The sequence below is a fragment of the Saccostrea cucullata genome, unplaced genomic scaffold, assembly GCF_032062105.1.
Source record: "Saccostrea cucullata isolate Sc308-1 unplaced genomic scaffold, CSIRO_AGI_Scuc_v1 ctg866, whole genome shotgun sequence".
Classification (NCBI taxonomy): Eukaryota; Metazoa; Mollusca; class Bivalvia; order Ostreida; family Ostreidae; genus Saccostrea; species Saccostrea cuccullata.
The window spans coordinates 83,473-106,188 of NW_026941041.1; the positions used below are offsets into that span (position 1 = coordinate 83,473).

Sequence of the window (22,716 nt, forward strand, 5' to 3'; positions counted from 1 at the left end):
CGCTTATCACGAAACATTTTTGTTAAAGAAGCATGGTATGAAAAATTGAATAATAACTTTTTGGTTGTAAAACCAGTAACATAAAATTCACTTTTACAAGGAGCATTTAGCACTTGAAAAAAATCCATAATCGAAGTAAAGTAGACAGACAGAACTTAATTGTGTTTATAACACTAAATCTTTTAAGCAGGATTATAATTGACCCAACAGTCACCTGAAAGGTCATTTAAATTAGAACACAATACAGGCACGACACTAAAGTACTACTAGACCGAAATGAAGTTAATTTGTATATTAACAGATCATAAAATATTTTAAAATATTGTGTACAAAAATTTATATACATGTAGTTCATGCATACCAAAGCCAACATTTAAGAAAATAAATAATGATAAATCAATTAACCAGCTTATCTGTGTGTAACAAATATTTATGTATTTATTTATTATAAATTTATTAAAGTTGATATCTTCACTATAATTCAAAATGGAATGTAATATCGTTAATTTTATGTTATTTTAACCCCCAAAAAATCCCATGCATCCAACACGTTGTCTTCACACATACCGGGTATTTAATGTTTCCTGCTTGATGGAGATTCTGAGAGAGCACCATATGAAATCATCCTTAAGAAATAAACCTCAACCTTCAACGCCAGTTGGTCATTTTAGTCTTGAAGGAAGAGGTGGAATGATGTTCCTTTTACAATTATATGTAATGAGCATATATATCAATAACTATAATATGCACAAAAAAGATCCGTTTTTATAGTGGCAACGATCTAGTAGACCTAGAATTTTAAATGTCATTTGATGCCAGGTGTTTTAGTGCTTGTTGTTATATTCTGGTTAGATGAGGTAAATGTGACGAACTTCGTCACCAGATTTTTGTTCCCCTTTTCTAGGTATAATTCCTCACACCATCCCGGACACATGGAGTATGTACACAAAACTTCTGCTATTTTATTGGCGTAGTGATGGCAGTTGTGCGTAAAAGAGTTGTATCGCTGCACGAAACGCTTATTGTAGTACACTGCGCATTTCCGGATGCAGTCGATATCTAACGTGCTGTACCCGGCCGGAAGTGGTTCCCGTTTAATTTGACAAAACTTGGATTTTGCCGGTCTCCGTGTGTGTGGTTTGTAAAACAACTCAAAGTACCATCCATCATAATAGACCCATCTATGATTCAAAGACCAGTACTTTCGCTCAGGAAGTGGATATTTGACTAGCGCCCTCCTCGGACGTCGACGTATTCTTTGCATGCACTCAACGTTTGTGGTACCGAAATAAAATGGACGACCTTTTCTTTTGCCTACACGAATAGAAAGGATATGTATGACAGGAATTTATATTAATTTACCTGTTTTGAAAGTTATAGCTACAGAGATAATTATTTTTATTTTTTTTTCATTATTGAAAATTATAAGTTAAGAGAGAGAGAGAGAGAGAGAGAGAGTCCTACTTACTTCCACATGTTGAAGTCTTTGTCCATAAGTCAATTTGATATGATTCGTGGAAATAGGCCAATATAACCCAACAAATTAATAAAACCTACAACCAAATACATTTATTTGTAAGCTTAAAGCTTAATTTTGAACATGACTGGATAATACTAGTATATTTCATTCGCTTTAATCGATAATATCATAAGTACCATTTTAATGTGTATTTAAAATATTTTTTTTAAATATCAAAAATGAGAATTATATGAAAATAAATATTTATTTCAAATGATTTCATAAAGTGTAGACTTTTATTCCACCAGGAATACTGTATGTAAAATAATTATTAAATGTTCTTACCAAAATTGTCCAAAACACGCATGTCTTTTTGACCATTGCTTCATGATCGTGTACATTTCATAAACTACTCTCAAGAATACATCGTGCAAAGTAAACCTCAAAGAAGACGAAATCCTTAGAGTAAACGAACAACAATACACTGCTCTTAGGGTGCAATGTCGGATTAAATTTGAATGTAGTTCAAAGGTCACTGTGTCTTTAACACCTTTAATTTGCTATTTAATCCTTAAGTATTTTAAACAATTTAGTTTAAGTATTACATTAGAATTGAAAGTATTCATTTTTATAAGGAAATTTATTATGATGAAGTGTACAACTTAAGTAAAGAAAAGGATAATTAAAAATTGAATTCTTTTGATATTCATATTTAAAGGACAATTCACAGTACTAGTCGTCGATGTTAATATTTTTCACTAGTAATTACTTTACAAGTCTTTACTCTTGGTGGGTGGGGTTTGGTTTTGGTGTCATTTAATGATGTTTCTATTTTATTTTTTCTGATTTTGACTTTTTTTTTTCAAGCTGTGTTATCGATTTGTCTTGAATTAGAGAGTACAATAACCAAATATAGCAATGTAAAGTTGAATTTTTTGGATCTCGAAGCATCGTATTTTTAGTTACAATATTATTTAACATGATTTGATTTATTTATTTATTTAAGGAATAACTGTCTAATTTTTTGATTTAATGATGTGATCAATCGATTGGCTTGCGTGAAACGCAGAAAATTATCACGCAAGCCAATTGATTGATCATCGTCATGAAATCAAAAAAATCCGACAGTTATTCCTTGTAATTATTTACATGCGCTTGATTGGAAATGTAAATATTAGTAACTGTGAGGGCAGTTTTAAATGTACATGTGTTCTGATCGGTGATACCTAATTTGTTTTTATTACAATTTTATTTCGAACTTAATCTATTTAAATTCTGGTGATTGTTTGGTATTTGAATTTAAATCTATCGTTTAACCAAAGAATCAATATACACTGTATCAACTGAAGTGAGGCATGTAAAACAGCCCGAGATTATAACGTTTATTGGTAAAGAATATATGAAGCAAATATTTGTGGAATATCTAACAACATATAAATTATGAGCAATTCTGAATACACGCACATGTAGATCTTTGTTTTGAAATTAACATTATGCCATGTCATTGGTCAGTTGCAAGTGTACAAAATAGAACTTGAAAGGTTGAACCTATATTACATTTTATATTATTTTTTTAGATTGTGTTTCTTAGATATAGATATTTCTGAATATCAATAGTGGAAAATGAATACGTTTACAGTATATATACGTGCACGTCCATGTTACAAATAAACAACCATTAGTTACCAATAAACAAATTAATAAAAAAAAACTGTAAAATTTTCAAAACAGAATACAAGCAATGAAACAAAACAATTAAATTATTGATGCATTATGTAAGACATTAAATCGTAACAAGAGGCTTATGGGCCACATCGCTCACGTGGGTATCTTTTACCATGCTGTTCTTTACCAGATTTCCCACTTTGTAATACATGTAACTACTGTGGCCCAATCCTTACCTCAAAGGTCATAATTTGGACAATTAAAATCTACACTTCTCGGGAATGTTTCCTATAAGTTTCAGCTGCATGATTTGGCCAATGGTTCTTAAGAAGGGTTTTTCCTCTCCTATATCTGTATATATTTCAATGTAATACATTGAGTCCCTATTGTGGTCCGGCCTGTCCCACCTCTTGTGGTTCTTGAGAAGAAGTTGAAAATGGGAAAAGTTTACAGACAGACAAACGGACGGATCGGCAGACGACGGACAACGGGGGATCAGAAAATCTCACTTGAGCTTTCAGCTAAGGTGAGCTAAAAAGGAATGGTACCCAAAGATACAGAATGGTCCTATATATGATTCTGCCTTAAAAGAAATAAATAACAGTTGTAAACTAAATCTTAGAAAATTATATTTTGCGTTTATTTTTAAGGGGAAAGATATTAATAACTTTTTTCATCACAGTGAAGCTGTTGTTGAATTAGAGAGATTATCTTCGAGACACCGGTCGGGGCAAGATTTGCTGATACACAGGACCTCGGCGAGCTTATTGGCATAGTGATGACAATTCTGTACGAAGGGATCGTAACGCTTCTCAAACCGTTCATTGTAATAAATGGCACATCTGCGTACACAGTCAATGTCCAAAAGTGTGTACCCCGCGGGAAACGGTTCTCGTCGAATTTGGCAATTTTCTGACTTTGCAGCACGGCGGGTGTGGGGTTTGTAGAATAATTCAAAGTACCAGCCGTCATAGTAAATCCATCTATGATTGAGTGACCAGAACTTCCGGTTTGGCAAAGAGGCTGAGTCGAGCGACCTCTTGTGGCGGAGTTTTATCATTCGCATGCAAACTACATCCGTACTGCCGAAATAAAATGGCTGACCATTGATTTTATCTGAAAATATAAAAACATCATGAAATTTCATTACATTGTAAAGAAGTGTATTCAGCATGTTCTAAGCTAAATCTGGGTGTGTAAAAATATTCCCCCTTGCAAATTAACCCTATGGTCACAAGTCCATTTAATTTAAATGTTACTTAATATTAAATTTGACAACGCAATCACATGAAGTGGACTGGAAAGGGATACAAACAAATACGGTAGGTTTATATATTTGTATTTTTAACTTTAGATATGATTAATCATCTTTAACATTTCTCTATTCTTTAATACACATCTTCTGTTTTAATAAAAAATTGAAAGTATATTTCATAGTCACCATTATTCATCAATTATCGACTTTGATCATTAATTCACAACATCCCAAGCCTAGGAAAAATAAATCCGAGATGAGCGCATGCGCCATATTCACAGAAACTTACCGCCACATGAAGAGCTCGTTTTCCAAAACACCACATGAAACATTTCCTGGAAATAGGCCAGTAAAATAAAAGATACAACGCCTCCCTGAAATAAAGATCAATATGACATCAATTTTTGAGAATAGCAGTTCGTTCGAGTCAAATTCGACATGTCCCAGCTGACTTTTTAAAGTTAAATCAACTTCTGTCCTTAATCATCAATCATTATTATTTTCAAGCACAGAATATAAAAATTTTAGTATAAGTCGTGTAGTACTAGTAATTAACAGTATACAATTAACTAAATAAATCAATGAGATGACTGTACTCACAATCATCAGATACCACATCCATTTGTAATCTGACCACATTCTTTGAAATCATCAAACTTCAGTTCCAGGATTCAATACTAAAACTGATAAGAATCAGAGACTTGCCACTTTCATGATTTCAAAGTTGTTGTCATTGTAACGGGCCATTTTCTGACATTCCATAAACCAGACACATGGATGAAACATTCAAAGAATTTTCTCGAGTTCCTATCACAAATCACGTTTTCATAGACTTTCAGGTTTTATAAATTTAATTTGTTAACTTCTTTCAATGCAGAACACCATATTGGGATTGTCAAATTTGTTTAATATTTACGTGTCGACATTGAAAATTTGGCTTATCTCTTAAGAAAACTTAAGGATTCGAAAGACTTACAAATAAGACTTTTTGAACAATAATTTCATAACTAAGTGCCATAAGAGATATTTAAATATTTTGAATATTTAGCTGTTGAGTAAGAAGAGATAAAGGGACAACCAACAAAATAGAGTAATCTTCATCCACATAACACAGACATTTAAATAGCAAGAAACCCCCCCCCCCCCCACGCATCAAGAAATCTATGAGTTAAGATGTATATGTGTGTACATGTACATGTATGTACTGGTCATTAAACTTTTTTAATGTTAATCAATTTAATGAAAAAAATAAAACCATTATTAAAATGCATTGCAATGAGCTATTTTTCTTTTCTAAGTTTTCAAACTAAACGCTGCTCGATCTCATGTATAAATTGTGAAATATATACATTGGTCACGATATAAATTATATCAATGTTGCAAAGTAATTTTAAAATTTTACCTTTGGGTGGGGGTGGGAGGATTAAATGATATATGTAATCATATAAGAAATATTTAATTGTAATAATTATCGATCTGTTTTATTCAAATTGTTAAAAAAAAATCTAAAAACTTTCATATCCAGATATTTATATATAAACGAAAATGCAGAGTAGGCTTATAATTTGAAGCTCTGATTGGATTCAGGAATTAGTACGTAATGAATGCATATATATATATACACACATGGAATTGGTATTTAAAAGAACACAACAAAATTAACAACTTTTTATTCCATTCACGACTAGGAGGGGCTATATCTATTTGAGGGACTATTTAAGATTCCGGGGCCTGACAGCGCGGATTGTGATGAACCACTGAGTGCTCCGCCTCGTCTACTGTTTGTCCTCGACACTCCAATCCTTTTTCACAAGGGCAGTAACTCTCGTACAACTCATGGTTGAAGATATCGTGGGTCATAAAAGGCATACAAGTCTCATTCTGAAAAACAACATAAATATCAAATATCTGTATAAAATATTTTGGCGTGTATGTGTATTTTTGATACAGAACTGCAGCCCACTGGTTAAGAAAATTTTGGCAAGCAATGTTTTTTTTTTTCTTAATCCAGATGGATACAGTTCTGCAGCTAGACTTAAGTGCAACAAATATTTTTTTTTTTGAATACTATTTTTACATATAGCACAGGAGTAGGAATTTATTCATTAAATTAAAATTACTTATGTAGTCTGTTGTCCTTTAACTAAAAATACTGAAAGGCCAAAGGTACGGGCAACTTTTTAAAAATAACATCGCTGCAAATAAAATTCCTCAAAACAGTTCGACGCACTTTCAATTCATGTATTGAGAACTTTATGAATTCACTGAAGAATTCTTGTAGAACTTCTTACGTACAAGTCTTCTATGTGGTTGACATTTTCCGGTATCGTGATTAAAGAGTCCATCAAAGAAGAGCCGCTTTCTCCTCTTTCCCATAAACCCGCTGTGAGCGCAGCAGAGCGAGGCCTCGCAATCTGATTGGTGGGAACAAGTTCCGCCCAGCGTCACACTTCCGGATGGGCGAACAGTTACGGAAGGGTCGGGTGATTGAGACTAAATAGAATTGTTTCTTTTAGAACTAGTTCCACAGGTCATATGTATACATAAATTAATGTTGTCAATGTCTATACCCTTGTAAACACCAAATTGTATTTTATAACATAATGACCATTCCAAATAACATCCCCCTCCCTCTCACTAAAATATTTTCAATAATCTTTTTGGAAAAGTATGTATTTCTTAGCACTTCATTATCTTAAGTCAGGTAATTGACTATTTGTTTTTTTATAAATGGGAATGAACGTGTAATACTAGACGTTTTTATAATTCAATAATACTCACAGCAACAAGTGCAATGATCAGTAAGAGAATCGGTAATGTCTTCATGTTTCCTGTCGCTCTGTAAATGAGAGAGGACGCAGCTGTCTACAGAAGATAAGGACAGAGTATACGGAACATTTACCTTCTCTGCTGAAATGGCGGGGAAAAATCAGGGAAAAGGCACAGTACAAAAAAGTGCAGATTGATCAATCGATCCGTGTGTTTAATAAGTAGGTGTATTTTTTAATTCATTACAAAACTGTACATTTGTTTTGTTGCATACTGCTCAGATCGCTCGAATTTTTTTCCATTACTCGTACTGCATGTAAATTTTCGTGCGACCTTTTTTAACACCTATTGTTATGTATAAACACTGCAGTAAAGGTTTTGCACGTAATAATCTTTCTCTGTGTGTGCATTCATTTCAGGTTGTACAATTGATATAAGGCAAATAAATAAATGGCACTTTATTTAGAAATTAAATTGTGAATCTTAAATACAAATGACGAAGACAATTTCGTTCACATATATGATATAAATGTTCATACATACATTTGTAAATTAATATATGCTACTTAAATAGATATGCCGCATTGACCAATATAATTATCTACTGTGTACAAAGAATGTTTTGGTTCCTAAAGTTACACGTCTATTATATTACTACATGTAGTTATATTCATCCTTGGTTATAACTCATCGTCAGTATGAATATTAACACCTCAAAGTTAATTGCTGTCTGAAAGTCCATGTTAGTGTAATTATAAAATAAAGATTGTTAAACTCCAAAACAAAACCGAAAAAATAATATAGCAAACACTCAAATCACAAAGAAAAAATATATACCCAAATACAGAAATTTAACTAAAAGTTTGTCACTTGTAGAACACACAACCAATACATTGTTGTAGTTTGGCCAATGAAGAATCAGTTTCTGAGGACAGGCACAGGAAATGACGTCACTCAATGACCTTTACCATGGTGATGGTCCTTGTGACGGCAGACGACGACGGGCACGTGAGAATGGTGGACGATGTAATCACTAACACTACCCATAAAGGTTCTTCGTAATTTTCCGTGACCACGTGTTCCACAGATTATAACGTCAGCACCCTGCGCATGCGCTTCATGAACTACTGCTTCTCCGGGTTTACCATGGATGGATTTCACTTCTCCATTTAACTGTGTATGAAATAAAAGAAAGACGGTGTATTTCATAGATAATTAGATACGAAACATATTCAAGCAGTAAAACACTTATAGAACTGATTTTGTTAATAGACATTCGAAACAGATTAAAGAGTTTGTGTTTTTCAAATCCATCCTTTACGAAACATGTATTGTCATGTGACAAATTGATATAATAATATATATGTATTTGTTAAGAAAATTAGTTACTGCTCGTGTAAAGGTCGTTGACACATAACACTTTATCACATATCCTCTGTAAATACGAAACTTACCCCAGATACTGACTCTAGCTTTTTCTGTAACTTTTGAATTAGAGCTTTACTCTCCTTGGCTTCCTCCTCCAGAACGTTACCGAGAGCCTTAACATCAGACCCTAAAGCTGTCAATAGAAAAACAAAAGTTTTTTATTATACTTTCATGTTAAATACTAAAATCTGATCGGTTCAAACGCAGTTAACAATCCGTTCTATTACCCTCAGCCTTAGCAACACACGTGGCAACGGGTAACACAACGGTAATGCCACATGCATGGAAATTATGCGCGTACGGTTCACCGTAGAATTCTCAATACGTCAGTTGCGCGTTTGAAAGAACCGGAATAAACTTGATGTAAATAAAAGCTTGCGTCTGATGTAGCTTACTTAAAAGCAACAAACAACAGACGAAACATGCTTGCGAGTGCTAGATAACGAAACTTTAGATGATAAAGGACTTTTAGAGTATCAAATAAACAATAAAGAGGTTAGTAAATCTTTTTCGAAGTAGCGGGGAGTTTGAAAGCTTTCTATAAACGTGAACGTAAAGACAATCGACGATTTTTTTGCAAACATCTTTTAATCCAAAATGACATTCAGTATAATAAAATAAATGGTGCCTGTTTTGGAGGGTAACAGTTGAAAATGACACCCCTTGGAAAACCATTGTCAACCTCCGCTGACGCGTCGGTTGACAATGGTTTTCCTTGGGGTGTCAATTTCAACTGTTACCCTCCAAAACAGGCACCATTTATATAATACCGACAGCCTTATCATCAGACCTTGAAGCTGTCAATAGAAAAACAAAACTTTATACCGACAGCCTTAACATCGGACCTTAAAGCTGTCAATAGAAAAACAAAACTTTATACCGACAGCCTTAACATCGGACCTTAAAGCGGTCTATAGAAACACAAAACTTTATACCGACAGCCTTAACATTGGACCTTAAAGCTGTCAATAGAAAAACAAAACTTTATACCGACAGCCTTAACATCGGACCTTATAGCTGTCAATAGAAAAAAACAACTTTATACCCACAGCCTTAAAACATCAGACCCTAAAGCTGTCAATAGAAAAACAAAACTTTATACCGACAGCCTTAACATTGGACCTTAAAGCTGTCAATAGACAAACAAAACTTTATACCGACAGCCTTAACATTGGACTCTAAAGCTGTCAATAGAAAAACAAAACTTTATACCGACAGCCTTAACATTGGACCTTAAAGCTGTCAATAGAAAAACAAAACTTTATACCGACAGCCTTAACATCAGACCCTAAAGCTGTCAATAGAAAAATAAGAGGCCCATGGGCCACATCGCTCACCTGAGAAGCTTTGACCATTCTGTTCTTTACCAGATTTCCCCCTTGTAATACATAATGCATCCCCACCCTACCCCGCTGATCTTAATTTAGACATTTTGAAATCTACACTACCCCATGATCCTTCCATTTTAACATAAGTTTCATCTTTCCTGGCCCATTGGTTCTTGAGAGCAAGATTTTAAAGATTTTTCCTATATTTTTCTATGTAAAACTTTAATTCCCTATTGTGGCCCCGCCCTTCCTCCAGGGGTCATGATTTTTACAATTTAGAATCTACATCGTGTACACTACCCCAGAATGCTTCCACATAAGTTTCAGCTTTTCTGGCCCAGTGGTTCTTGAGAAGAAGATTTTCAAAGATTTTTCCTATATATTTCTATATAAAACTTTGATTCCCCATTGTGGCCCCGCCCTTCCCCCGGGGGTCACGATTTGAACAATTTAGAATCTACACTATACCAGGATGCTTCCACATAAGTTTCAGCTTTTCTGGCCCAGTGGTTCTTGAGAAGAAGATTTTCAAAGATTTTTCCTACATATTTCTATGTAAAATTTTGATTCCCAATTGTGGCCCCGCCCTTCCCCCGGGGGTCATGATTTTTACAATTTTGAATCTACACTATACCAAAATGCTTCCACATAAGTTTCAGCATTTCTGGCCCAGTGGTTCTTGAGAAGAAGATTTTCAAAGATTTTTCCTATATATTTCTATGTAAAACTTTGATTCCCCACTGTGGCCCCGCCCTTCCCCCGGGGGTCATGATTTGAACAATTTAGAATCTACACTATACCAGGATGCTTCCACATAAGTTTCAGCTTTTCTGGCCCAGTGGTTCTTGAGAAGAAGATTTTCAAAGATTTTTCATACATATTTCTATGTAAAACTTTGATTCCCCATTGTGGCCCCGCCCTTCCCCAGGGGGTCATGATTTGAACAATTTAGAATCTACACTATATCAGGATGCTGCCACATAAGTTTCAGCATTTCTGGCCCAGTGGTTCTTGAGAAGAAGATTTTTTAATGACCCAACCCTATTTTTGTCTTTTCTTGATTATCTCCCCTTGCGAGGGGATATGTCCCTTCATTTTAAGAATTTAAATTCCCATTTATCCAAGGATGCTTTGTACCAAGTTTGGTCAAAATTGGCCCAGTGGTTCTTGAGAAGAAGTCGAAAATGTGAAAAGTTTACAGACGGACGGACTGACGGACGGACAGACAGACGGACGGACGACGGACAAAATGTGATCAAAAAGCTCACTTGAACCTTCGGCTCAAGTGAGCTAACAAAACTTTATACCGACTGCCTTAACATCGGACCTTAAAGCTGTCAATAGAAAAAGAAAACTTTATACCGACAGCCTTAACATCGCATCCTAAAGCCGTCAATAGAAAATCAAAACTTTGTACTGTAAACGAAGAATCATTGTTAGAATATCAAAGAATATCTTGTACAATCACTCCATTTGTTTTCTTAGATTATCATAATGGATAGAGAGTTATTTCTTCTTTCATTTTACGATAAGCCGTATGAAAACAGAGAAGGAGTTTTTCAAACTGCTAAGTATTATTTTCACGCACAGAAGTGGTGATAAGAGGAAGCACAGACATTAAAAGGGATTTTTCTAATGGAAAATATGAGCTTCTAATGGCCATTATGACTCCGTTATGATACATCTCTCTTTCTTTTCAGTAATAAGCCTCTTATCATTTTATAATGAGACACGTGTATCCTGATTTATTCTATAAGAATTTCGTTAAGTGACTCATTTGAAACTTTTTTTTCCGCGTTATATTGATTCAAGAACTCAAAGTATGGCTGTATGCATCTTTAATTATGTCATTGAGAGCTGTATATCTAGCTAGCTCTGAAGTGTACTGCTTAGTTGAAATAAAAAGCGTTCGCATTTTGATATTAAAAACGAAATTTATTTTTTACCGTGAAAAATGCAAACTGGTCTTTTACTGACAAAGTAATGAAAAATTATATTAATGTCTCTGTTTTTAAGTGAACATCTATCAGTAAGTTTCTTCAATTTTAGAAAATAAAAGGTTTTCGTGGAAAAGTTTCATACATGTAACGTTTACATCGTATTTCACAGGCACGTAGCAACAGGAGGGATGGGGGGGGGGGGGCAGCACTTTTTTCCCCAACATTACCTTTACGGGTGCGTATCATTACCGCTACATTTTCAAAATTTTCATTACCGCTACATAGTCATTACCGCTACAAAAAACCTTACATTACCGCTACATAAAAAAGTATACATTACCGCTACATTGTCTCTTTCGTTAGCCAGCCACTTATGCGTGTACAGTACAACCTATACATGCATAAGACCCGTTTCCCCTGATCACTAAGGGTAGGTGAAAGTAGGACTTTGGATAGGATGGGTTTATTATTTTTTTTAATTAAAATCAATTTTATTTCATTAAAAACAGAAATTTAAAATCAAGCACTGTTCATAGATAAAATTCTGGGAGAATCCTGTTTCTTACAGCACGTATTTTCATGTAACTTTTTTCAAGGAAAAGTTGAATATTGGCCAAAAAATCAAAAATGCTCGGTTGTGAACTATATTTAACAATAATTGTGCCGAACTCTTTGTGAAAACTTTTACACTCAACATCTGCGTCTGCCCAAATTGTTGGTGGAAATGACGATGACCGCTCAATGTGCCTCGGAAACACATCAAACACAAAGCACTCTTCAACTTCTCGAGGATCCAAAAAACCCAAATAGAAGAAAACTTTCAACCACTGTCCAAATACTGTTCATTATAGAACTCATATATCGAACATACCTGTCTAAACTGATATGTAGCGGAAATGAGTTGTTTTTGACTGATTCAATATGTAGCGGTAATGAGTTGTTTTTTGCCGGAAAAATGTAGCGGTAATGATCGGTCGAAAATCTGAAAAAATGTAGCGGTAATGAGTTGAAATTTTTGGCAATGTAGCCATTGTAGCGGTAATGTTGACTATTGAAAAAATTGATTGAAAGGTTGGTTGCCCCTCCCCCCACTTCTTACTAAAGTAAATTAATACATGTATGAAGGAAATGTAGCATTGTATGCAAGGAAAAATGGAAGTGGAAGAAAGTTGGCATTGAAAAAGTTGGCTACCCCCCCCCCCCCCCCCCCCCCGAAATAGGATTTTCGAGTTCCGGCGATTTTCTTTGTTTGTTTGTTTTGTTTTTTTTTTTGGCTTGTAAAGGTTTACATGTTGGTAAAAAAAAATTCTGGCTGCCCCCCCCCCCCATCACTTTCAAAAACGATGCTACGTGCCTGTTTCATTAGTCTACAAACAAGCCTGCTAACACACAATCTATCCCGCATATATGTATGGTATTACCTGCATGCGCAATACTTTTGGCTTCGAAGCTGTGGACAATCGTTAAAAAGTCTCCGTCCATCTTAAAGTTCTCGACATACCCTGTAAATAATTTAAATATTTAATATCATGAATAATTAAAATCAGTAAGTTATATGTTTGTTATTTCACCAAGGGCAACGCAAAGCGAAGTATCACCTTGCAAAGAACATAGCTATGGAACACGGGGACGTTCGACCTAAAAATTGCGACACTTCTGTTTCGCACAGGATAAGCTAACAAACGCACACACGACTGCGTTACATCATTTCCTCAATTTCCGTTGCGAGGGTCTAATATGCAAAGTACGATATGAATGTTTACTCTCTTTTATATGCATTTGTAACAGACATTTCTTGAAACCCTGACAATTAAAGTAGGCAGTTGTTGGTGAATTATAGAAAGAATCTTTTAATTTGCAAATTGTATGTAGGATTATGTCTGTAAACTTACAGAAGTACTTATCGCACTCATTAACAATTAAAATTGCTGAAACTCAAATGCATTATTCGGTGTTATTTGGCGAAGAACGAAAGCAGACGACAAAAGGACATCATGGGTCACACGTCTGCCATATAAACACGTCTCAAAATTAGATGGATTTTACACTATTTTTATATGCATAAGTACTCGGATATTTCAAATAAACACGATGCCATCTAATAATCTATTCAAAGTTTTTCTTTTTCGTCAATATCATCCAAATTATTTTTGGCCCCCCCCCCCCAAAAAAAAAAAAAACAATAAAAATAAATAAATAATAATACTAGTATATGAAATTTGAGGCTTTAGCAAAGAATTTTATATTTATTAAAAACATTTCGTGACCGAGGTAGTTCTCCTGCATTTATATCATTAACGTTAGATTGTACAGTATGTATTTTTATTTAATGATAATCGCTTTGAAATCCTTTTCGTCGAACTCGATCGATCGATCGAGAGATCTTTATGGAATATATCCTTTACTTTACAGTTAATGGCTATATACAGTATATCTTTTGTGCAAAAATATGCACACGGAATTATTCACCTGACCTTCATTTCTCATTATGTAGTCAACGGTTACCCTAAAAAGTTTAAATGTACACGGGTACCTGCAACCTGAGTTTCAGTAAATTCCGACGCCTTAGTCTGTGGACAAAGGACCTAGCTTATTGTACTCCTAATATAGACAGAAATATAATGTAGCACAAAGTGTACAAAATATACACCATGTACATACACAGTACACACACATTAATACTGCAAATGTTACGATTTACATTGTTTGAATGGCCGAGATAAAAACAATATATATAATTTAGGGTATCTATATATCAGAAGATTTAGCTCATAACTGTAATAGTCCATTTGATATACATATACACTGAGGTCTAATCCACGATGAGAGTTTTCCGATGAAATATGGTAATCCTATAAACTAACGATAGTTTTATGACCTTTCGGTTTAATATTATTCAAATATTTTCATTATCTCGGTCAAACCCCCTGTTCATGAACGGAAAGTATTTTCTATCATATCCCTACCGCTTGTTAATGCTACATGCGATTTGTATATCAGGCCTGGGGCCATAAAACTTAGACGAGCTCACTTTTGATCTCAGTCTCACTTTTGCACTATATATTCCTTTTAAAAAATGGTCAATTTGAGTTTTATGGCCCTTTTTAGCCTTATTAGGACCATCTGTTTCTCTCTCTTAAGTCAATTTTACACGTAAGGATGAAAAAAAAATCGATTAATATACAATCGTTTTTTTAACATGTTCCACTAATATAAATAATGCTGATTATGATTTTAGTAGCGCGTGTGAACATAAAGGGGAGAACAAAATACACATTAATACTAACAAGAAAATATAAAACGGAATAGCACCTGACATCATATCCTTTAGCTTGTTCTGTTCTGTTGTGATTTATGTAACCCGATCTAATCTGACCTGAAAATCACAGGCGGTTAAGAGTTAATCATTGCATTGTTTTGATTTTAAACTTAAACAATCAAATGTTCCATAAACACCCATGAAATAAAAAAAAATTGGATCAGAGAAAAAAACTGTACAACTAAAATTGGGTGGGTGGGTGTTGGGTGTGTCGGGTGCTTAAATTCGGCCCTACATGTACCCTAAAACAAGACAAAGGAGATAAAGGAATTAGCCAGGGAGCCCACATGAAGCCTAACTGTCCTTCTTGTAGCATTTTTCGTTCCTCTGGCATACGACCTTTTGTGCTGTTCATTATATTTTGTGTTCATATGCTACAGGCAACAAGTGCACGAATTAGGATTAGTCACATACATTAATCTAAATATCTTATCGTCTAGTAGTAAACTAACACACCAGCTTGCAGGGGACATGTTGTTGCACTTCAGACTCTATACCAAGAAATAAAGATAAGACATTATTTGATTATTTCATCTTAAATTTTAATTTATCGCTTCTCAATATTGAATAGGACGATAATGGATAGCCTTATCAAGTTGAAGTACATGTACCTTGAGTCTCCGTGAAATGAAAAAAATATTGTACAGTAACTGTATTAAGTAGGTCTACTTTAAAAATAGGAAGACATAATGCTATATATAGTGCACTCAACAGTATATTCATAAATTTTAGTTATTAAAATAATTAAATATGGCTGAGAAAAGGTGAAAACAAATATGAAATTAAAACTAAGTAATTAAATTAAATTCTCTTATTTCATGACTAAAAGAAACGGTGACATAATTTCATAAATTGAATATGCCTAGATCTGTAGGCCACATATGATACACAATTAAACGTATTGAATTTTCATTTGAAACCTAATCCCGAGTAGAGAGAATATTTAGAAGTGTCCTTGTTTTTGCATGTCCATTTATATCGAGAGCAGCATTCCTCCGTATCTCATAAATTATCACAGACCAACGGTCATGTCAGTGTGCTGACCACGGTGACATAGCCTAATATTTGTGTACGGATGACCCGAGGCGACTAAGGGGTCCACTTAAAATGTATAAGTAATAAAAAAGTTACATACGTTGATAGTGTGCCTAATTTAAATATAAACAAAGAAAACTTTAAACATTAACATATTGAAAATTTATTTATAAATCCGCGTGTGTAAACAGACAATACACAATACACTGCATTATCCATATACACCCTTCTGCATGGCGTAGTTTGATCGTAAACAAGTCGATATATCCCGCGCCTTGCCCTAAATTGACTAACATTATGACATACTTACAATTAAAAGCATAGTCTGCATATTCACTCCCGTCCATTGCCAGAACCACACGGCGTTTTGTGGAGTCGACATCCATGATTTTACCTACAAATTGCTTCTTCTCACCGGGCCTTGCTCAGTTTCTCAGGGAGGTAAATAAGGTCACATCAGGTCAACCGTGAAATGGCGCAATCAGCTATTTTTAGTTAGAGTTGTCTTCCTTCGGTCTGTTCACTGATTTGTTTTGAACGTAGTTTATTGATATCAATCAAAAGGATTGGAAACAAGTTCTAAATAACTTAGTGAATTCCTCTCCTTATGTTGACTGAATTACGAACTTTTCTATAAGCAGCCTTATCGGATTTTTTTAGATTTATTAGCTTTCCTATGAAGACGGTTTCTTTTCCTTATTGTTTTACGTAACATTGAATCCATCCATGGTTTGTCACGAGGGCGAATGGTTATAGTTTGTTCAGGTATGCATTCATGAACACAGGAAAGGAATTCACTGTTCACTGATTGAACGTTATCTGAAAATCTCTGTTTTGAGAAGGAGAACTAATAAAAGCAAACCCCGTTTTATTTTTGCGATGATCGATGGAATTATGATCAATTTTATTCGGTCATTCTGCAATTTTTTTTTTCGTGTTCACTACTTTTTGTAATCCATCTTGGCGTATTTGTTTTGATAAAGATCAAACCATGATTCTTGTAAAATGAGCAGCCAGCCAGAATGTTTTCTAATAACATAGCAAAGTTTACATATGTTACTTGAAACGTTCGTAGTGTCCATTTCTGTAACTCTCCGAAAAAAAAAAATATATTGATAGTCCGGTCTATCAAAAAAAAAAAAGATATATTTTTTTCGGAGAGCTACAGATCTGCAGCTACCATTTATATTGACACGTCGACTGGAGTAAACTTTGTAAAGAAGGGTTACATGAAAAAAATACACTGTTTGAGATTCGTTTGTTAATTTTATCAGAAAAAAATATTTTCAGATTTTGATTAATATGGAGGGAGAAAACGAATTCAACGCTTTTTTCCCTCGAAAAATCCGATGATGAAATTGTCACATATTATATTATTAATTTCCTAATGCCCTAAAATCATCAATGCCGATGATCTATTTGTATTGATTTTTGTCCCATTCAATCAGATTTCTGAGCAAAAAAAATGTTTGACCTATTTTATATACATTAGGGCATTAAGCAAAAAACTCGGTGTGAGATCCTTTAGATGCTGTAAGTGAAAAAAAAAATAACCGGATGTACTGCAGGTAAAGAAAAGTTTCTGTGCTCTATTTATGTATACCATTATACAGATTGAATTCTTAATAGGCTCTGTGAATATGTGAATAGAATGCACTGGTCTATTCATTTTCGCAAACCACGGGACCGAAGATAAAAGTGTAAATTATGTAAGTAAATTATGTAAGTAAAGAGCTTAATTGTTTAAATGCATAATTCCGATGCTTAAAGTGCCAATTAAAATACTGGCTATTTATAGGATACTTTTGAATTCTAAGTCAGGGAAATTCTTTTACATGATGTATATTAAGTATACAGTAAAGAAAATGTCTTCAATGAAGATACCCAAGAAGGAGTTATTGTCCGTATCATTTTTTTCTTACAGATTGAAAATAAAATACATAATAAAAGATATACAATAAAAATTTCTTTACTTAACAATATCTTTTTTTATAAACCATTGAAAACACTCTGCAAAAAATAATGTTCTATTGTGAATGATATTAAATTTATTACAGTTTTTGCAATATCCTATGACATCACAGGAGGCCGATGGATAAACATGCACCTCAGTTAACATATCAATCACCATAGGTACAGGTATTTCAACGGATACTCCACAGGTGATAATAGGACGCGTACTACATGTACAAGGTGAGGTTGGATACTTCTTGAGATAACTCACCCTTAAGCAAGTATTTCTGCTGACATTGGATTTTAATAAGTTTATGTATATACATGTATATAAATATGATAAGTATAATGAATTTTTGGTTGAAATTTTTTTTTATTCCTCTTTTCAGTTCATTTTCCTTAATAGAAAGAGCAATTCAAATCGACATATATAATGAACATTGACACCCCCCCCCCACCACCATCACTACTACCACCACCAACACCAAACAACCCATTAATTTTAACGATGTAAAGTTTACTGTAGAAAACATACTTGTAGCTACTTCATACATGCACGTGTCCCTTCGATAACTACCGATGACCTTTTTTCGCTTATAGAGGTATTTTTGATTGGTAGTCCACCCCCCACCCCCCCCCCTTCGCGCCCTGAAAACATTTGAATGTTCTCCTCCGAACTGACCTTGCTTTCTACGAGCCTGTTACCAGGGCCACTAAGTAATAGGGTAATCATTTCAAATTAGGACTAGATATGCGAAGTACTATGTATAATCTTTTAACAATAAAAGAAAATCAACTGAATATAAATTCCTTTGACATTTATTCCTTTTTCAGACAAACAATTACAAACGTCCCCAGACAATAACCTCCGCCACGGAGAGGTAGTTGTTCCACCCCTCCACAATCTGTATCTCAACATAACGACCGAATGTGTTGTACGGACAAAACACTGCGATCCGCTCCCCACCTCTGGTAGAGGGTCCTGTAAAGTGGCCACATAGATGCATGGCGTGTAGATCATTGCCTACACGTATATCTACGTCATGAAGCCGTTCAGCTGAAGAAAAAATATTGATATAGCAAATAAATGTTTGATGTTATCAAAGCTAAAGAGATAGAGGAAGATGAGATTTTATAATAAATAATTATTTGATTCTAATATTGATCAGAATTTGCATTTGAAGGCTATTGCATGATATAGTATATCCGTGGATTTAATTTAATATATTTACAATAAGAACTGTAACATTTGACAATTGTATGATGTAAAATGTTCTATTTAAGGAATCACTGTCTAGTTAGTATAGTATGCCAGGACATCGACGATAGTGGGAAACATTAGATTTGCGAAGCCCGTTATGAATAACATATCCCATGTTGAAGCCCGTTATACAAATTATCCCATGTTTCCCATGATGTCCTTGGCATACTTTACTATCTAGACAGTGATTATTTATATTTCCATTTCATTGTGAAATAAAATTGTAAATTTAGACTTTAAAAATGTAGAGATAGATTTAATTTACACGAGGACTCCCATGCCTATTTTAATAGTCCTCGCCCACTGACGTCAAACACATTGGCATCCGCACGAGATTTACAAGCATATTTGGCCTCCTTAGCGTCAGACACAGAGACAGATGCGCATGAGATTTGCATGCATATTAGGCCTCCTTAGCTCCTGATCTATCAACCTGCCTAGTTTACATTCTGGTAGAGTTATGAAGAAATCAACTCCGCTAGCTTTCAAAGAGTTATCACAGAGAAAAAAAATTAGAAATGGAAATATATACAATAACATGTCGTTGTAACAAACACTAATTACATAAAAGTTAAATAAAATATTTCAAATAATTATTGGACAAGCCCCAAAATGCTGTTTAATTTTAAAAAGTAAAAACATTGGCTATCGACAAGTGTAAATGAAAGCTTAGTAAACCTACGGCAACAATCTCTCCTGTTAAATACTTCTACTTCATGAACTGTGTAGTTCCTTCCCAGATCGATTCTTATCCATGGATTTTTTTCTAGTTTCGTATGGGTGAAGTCCGTGAAGACACCATTGACGGCATAAGACGCTGGTATATGGTGATAAGTTGAGCTCTGTCTTGCGAATTTACCATACGCCACATTCTTTAAATTACGCGGAAGACGGTGACCCATCGTGTTTTGGATATCACAGATGAAAGCCAAAAACAAGACCGATAGCAAAGAGCAAATCACCATTATGATATTGTTAAAAAAATCTAGGGATGATCTTCCTTGCGTTTGTCTTTTTTTGTAACTAAGTGTCGTGATTTTTTTCACAACAATAGTTATTGTTGACAAATGCACGGGTGATCGTACATGTAACAGGTGTGAGCATTATTTTTATTGCATTTATCAGTAAGGGGAGACTTGTAACCAGATATATGTACTAAAACTTAAAACCGAAACGTGCAGCATGCACTATGTAAAATAATAATAAAATCTCTATAATACATCTTAATGTATTTAAATAATATCAAAATAACTTGCAAAATTAAGTTTTGTTCTGTAAACATGTATATAGGGAGTTCTGATAAAAGTTCCCCCAAGCCCTTTGATTTATAACTACATGTACTAAAAATTGGTCGCAGTTAAGGAAAAACACATGAGGAACTGTTGAATAAAATATTCTTCAAGTGGGATAAAACATATTTGATTACTTCAAACCCCCAAGGTTATTTTCAAAAATTTAAAATCACATAATTTTACCTTAATAAAAATCATAGAAAAGTGAAACTTTCCAACACTCTATTTAAGCCTTCCCAATTAAAAATTAAAAGTCCTGGCTTCTTGTCACCACAGACAGCTTTTTTGTCCTCCGCTTTCGCGAGAGCGAGTGGACATTGAATCTCATTTGTCTGTCCGTAAGTCTGTGCGTCCGGCACAAAAACTTTAACCTTGTCCATAACTTTTGATTTAGTAGAGCTATAACTTTCATATTTCACATTCCTTGAAATATAGAAATAAATAGAGAAGAAATATGGCTTTCATATTTGACATGTGCATTATCTATGACAAGATATTTCCGAGCATGCTTTGATTTCTGACCCATTGACCATTACCTTTACGATTGACCTTATTTTTAAAAAAAATCAACTTTGATGATATTTTCTGAAGAATGTCATATGATAGGGTTTCATATTTGAATATTTACATTTGCTGATGTCTTTCCTTATATAACAATGCTAAAAAATTAAATTCAATATTCAATGACATGCAGTTGGTCCCATGATCAGACTTTCTTGATTATAAAAAACGAACCGCACGATCCATTTGAAAAATTCCGATTGTGACGTCACATGACGGCGAAGATCTTGCATTTCCAAAGCGAAGTCTAAATAATGCTATATTTCTTTGTAACACGACAAAAAACGTCAAATACAAGTATAAGAAATAAAATATCAATTTTAGAGTTTCATTGGGTATGCCATAAGTCGGTACGTGATCAAATCTACTATAACGCCCTTCGGGTGTAATAGAATTTGATCACGTGACCGACTTCATGTCATACCCCAATGAAACTCTAAAAATGATATTTTATTTCTTAACACAATATGTCATAAAAATGACATCTGACCCACAAAGACACCGAAAGCGGGGGGGGGGGGTGGGGGGCACAATTCTTTGAATTTGCGTCTAAATAAAAATTTTCATTAATCAATTACAATAGTTTGTTATTTAAGAACATTCTGACTGTCCACAAAAGTTCTCCTCAGATAATACCGGTTATTAAAAAGATGATTGAGTTTCTGATTGCCTTTATCTATGTAAATTTTGGAGATCGTCTTCCAACAATATGATGGTCCAGAAATTTTCATAGGTACCAACTGCGCTCCATTATTATCAGACTTCACACTTGGAGCAGAATGCATTCAGAAACCTATAAATGAGAAGTAGAAAACATTGCAGTGGCTTTCTCTCGAAATTTAGATACATCAAAGCATTATTAAATAATAATGTTCATTAAAATTCTTATTTTATTTCAATGTATCGATATCTCTCTGAACTCGGAATAAACATTTCAAAGAATCTGAGACATCTTTTCCCACATTTGGATGTTTTATCAGAAAAAGAGTTCAGTGGTAACCGACACATCTTTAGGATAAAAAGTGATTACTTTTATATTTATATCGTCAATTTCCCTTACTTAAGGGTACGAGTATGAAGCAATATACCCTTATAAACTGCACGGGGTTTAAGACTCTCATAATTAATTGCCTGACGTCACGGCGTCAGGCTGTATAAGGATTGATATTTCTGAGGTGCGAGGAGAAGAGGTCACAGTTAGCCAGCAAAATTTTGTGCATGCTGATTATCACTGGAATTTGTTACCTCCGTTTCAACAAAACATTTAGCAGAAAAAAATAACCATCTTACTGATACAATATATTGATGTGTTTATTTCCTTTAGTTTTGTTGCATGCAGCTGTTTATTTCATGCGATTTCATATATACGGACATGTCCGTTTGACCTTTTTTCTGCGTTTCTGTACTATTGGATGAGTCCATTTGTCTTCTAGGTAAGGGGTGTCACAATC

General features: G+C 34.3%; 4 protein-coding genes and 1 pseudogene across 4 annotated transcripts; all 5 read right to left on the reverse strand.

The window, feature by feature from the left end:
* Positions 1 to 771: 771 nt before the first annotated feature.
* Positions 772 to 1,628, reverse strand: LOC134257000 (uncharacterized; annotated as a pseudogene).
* A 2,114-nt stretch (positions 1,629 to 3,742) lies between these two features.
* LOC134257001 (uncharacterized) lies at positions 3,743 to 5,018 on the reverse strand. Its single transcript, XM_062739661.1, has 3 exons — positions 4,980 to 5,018; positions 4,669 to 4,753; positions 3,743 to 4,240 (listed from the first exon to the last, which is right to left on the reverse strand). Exons 1-3 carry the CDS (start codon positions 5,016 to 5,018, stop codon positions 3,801 to 3,803), a joined length of 564 nt encoding a protein of 187 aa, XP_062595645.1. The 3' UTR covers positions 3,743 to 3,800.
* Positions 5,019 to 6,025: 1,007 nt separating this feature from the next.
* LOC134256998 (colipase-like) lies at positions 6,026 to 7,253 on the reverse strand. Its single transcript, XM_062739659.1, has 3 exons — positions 7,161 to 7,253; positions 6,675 to 6,872; positions 6,026 to 6,260 (listed from the first exon to the last, which is right to left on the reverse strand). Exons 1-3 carry the CDS (start codon positions 7,203 to 7,205, stop codon positions 6,096 to 6,098), a joined length of 408 nt encoding a protein of 135 aa, XP_062595643.1. The 5' UTR covers positions 7,206 to 7,253; the 3' UTR covers positions 6,026 to 6,095.
* Positions 7,254 to 7,591: 338 nt separating this feature from the next.
* Positions 7,592 to 16,669, reverse strand: LOC134257006 (universal stress protein in QAH/OAS sulfhydrylase 3'region-like). The gene is made up of 4 exons (XM_062739666.1): positions 16,509 to 16,669; positions 13,266 to 13,346; positions 8,603 to 8,709; positions 7,592 to 8,321 (listed from the first exon to the last, which is right to left on the reverse strand). The coding sequence occupies exons 1-4, from the start codon at positions 16,582 to 16,584 to the stop codon at positions 8,103 to 8,105; spliced, it is 483 nt and encodes a 160-aa protein (XP_062595650.1). The 5' UTR covers positions 16,585 to 16,669; the 3' UTR covers positions 7,592 to 8,102.
* A 2,285-nt stretch (positions 16,670 to 18,954) lies between these two features.
* On the reverse strand, positions 18,955 to 20,639 carry LOC134256992 (fucolectin-like). Its single transcript, XM_062739654.1, has 2 exons — positions 20,095 to 20,639; positions 18,955 to 19,208 (listed from the first exon to the last, which is right to left on the reverse strand). Exons 1-2 carry the CDS (start codon positions 20,375 to 20,377, stop codon positions 18,994 to 18,996), a joined length of 498 nt encoding a protein of 165 aa, XP_062595638.1. The 5' UTR covers positions 20,378 to 20,639; the 3' UTR covers positions 18,955 to 18,993.
* Between the last annotated feature and the right edge of the window lie 2,077 nt (positions 20,640 to 22,716).

Excerpts from the sequence above, each read along its gene's own strand:
- LOC134257001 (XM_062739661.1), bottom strand. The coding sequence starts at position 5,018 with ATGTGGTCAGATTACAAATGGATGTGGTATCTGATGATT. Across the intron at positions 4,754-4,979 it reads GGATGTGGTATCTGATGATT|GGAGGCGTTGTATCTTTTAT; the intron begins GTGAGTACAGTC and ends TCTTTATTTCAG. Across the intron at positions 4,241-4,668 it reads AACGAGCTCTTCATGTGGCG|ATAAAATCAATGGTCAGCCA; the intron begins GTAAGTTTCTGT and ends TTATATTTTCAG.
- LOC134256998 (XM_062739659.1), bottom strand. The coding sequence starts at position 7,205 with ATGAAGACATTACCGATTCTCTTACTGATCATTGCACTTGTTGCT. Across the intron at positions 6,873-7,160 it reads TGATCATTGCACTTGTTGCT|TCTCAATCACCCGACCCTTC; the intron begins GTGAGTATTATT and ends AATTCTATTTAG. Across the intron at positions 6,261-6,674 it reads GTCAACCACATAGAAGACTT|AATGAGACTTGTATGCCTTT; the intron begins GTACGTAAGAAG and ends GTTGTTTTTCAG.
- LOC134257006 (XM_062739666.1), bottom strand. The coding sequence starts at position 16,584 with ATGGATGTCGACTCCACAAAACGCCGTGTGGTTCTGGCAATGGACGGG. Across the intron at positions 13,347-16,508 it reads TGCAGACTATGCTTTTAATT|GGTATGTCGAGAACTTTAAG; the intron begins GTAAGTATGTCA and ends AATTATTTACAG. Across the intron at positions 8,710-13,265 it reads CAAAAGTATTGCGCATGCAG|CTTTAGGGTCTGATGTTAAG; the intron begins GTAATACCATAC and ends TTCTATTGACAG.
- LOC134256992 (XM_062739654.1), bottom strand. The coding sequence starts at position 20,377 with ATGGTGATTTGCTCTTTGCTATCGGTCTTGTTTTTGGCTTTCATCTGT. Across the intron at positions 19,209-20,094 it reads TAACAGGAGAGATTGTTGCC|CTGAACGGCTTCATGACGTA; the intron begins GTAGGTTTACTA and ends TTTTTTCTTCAG.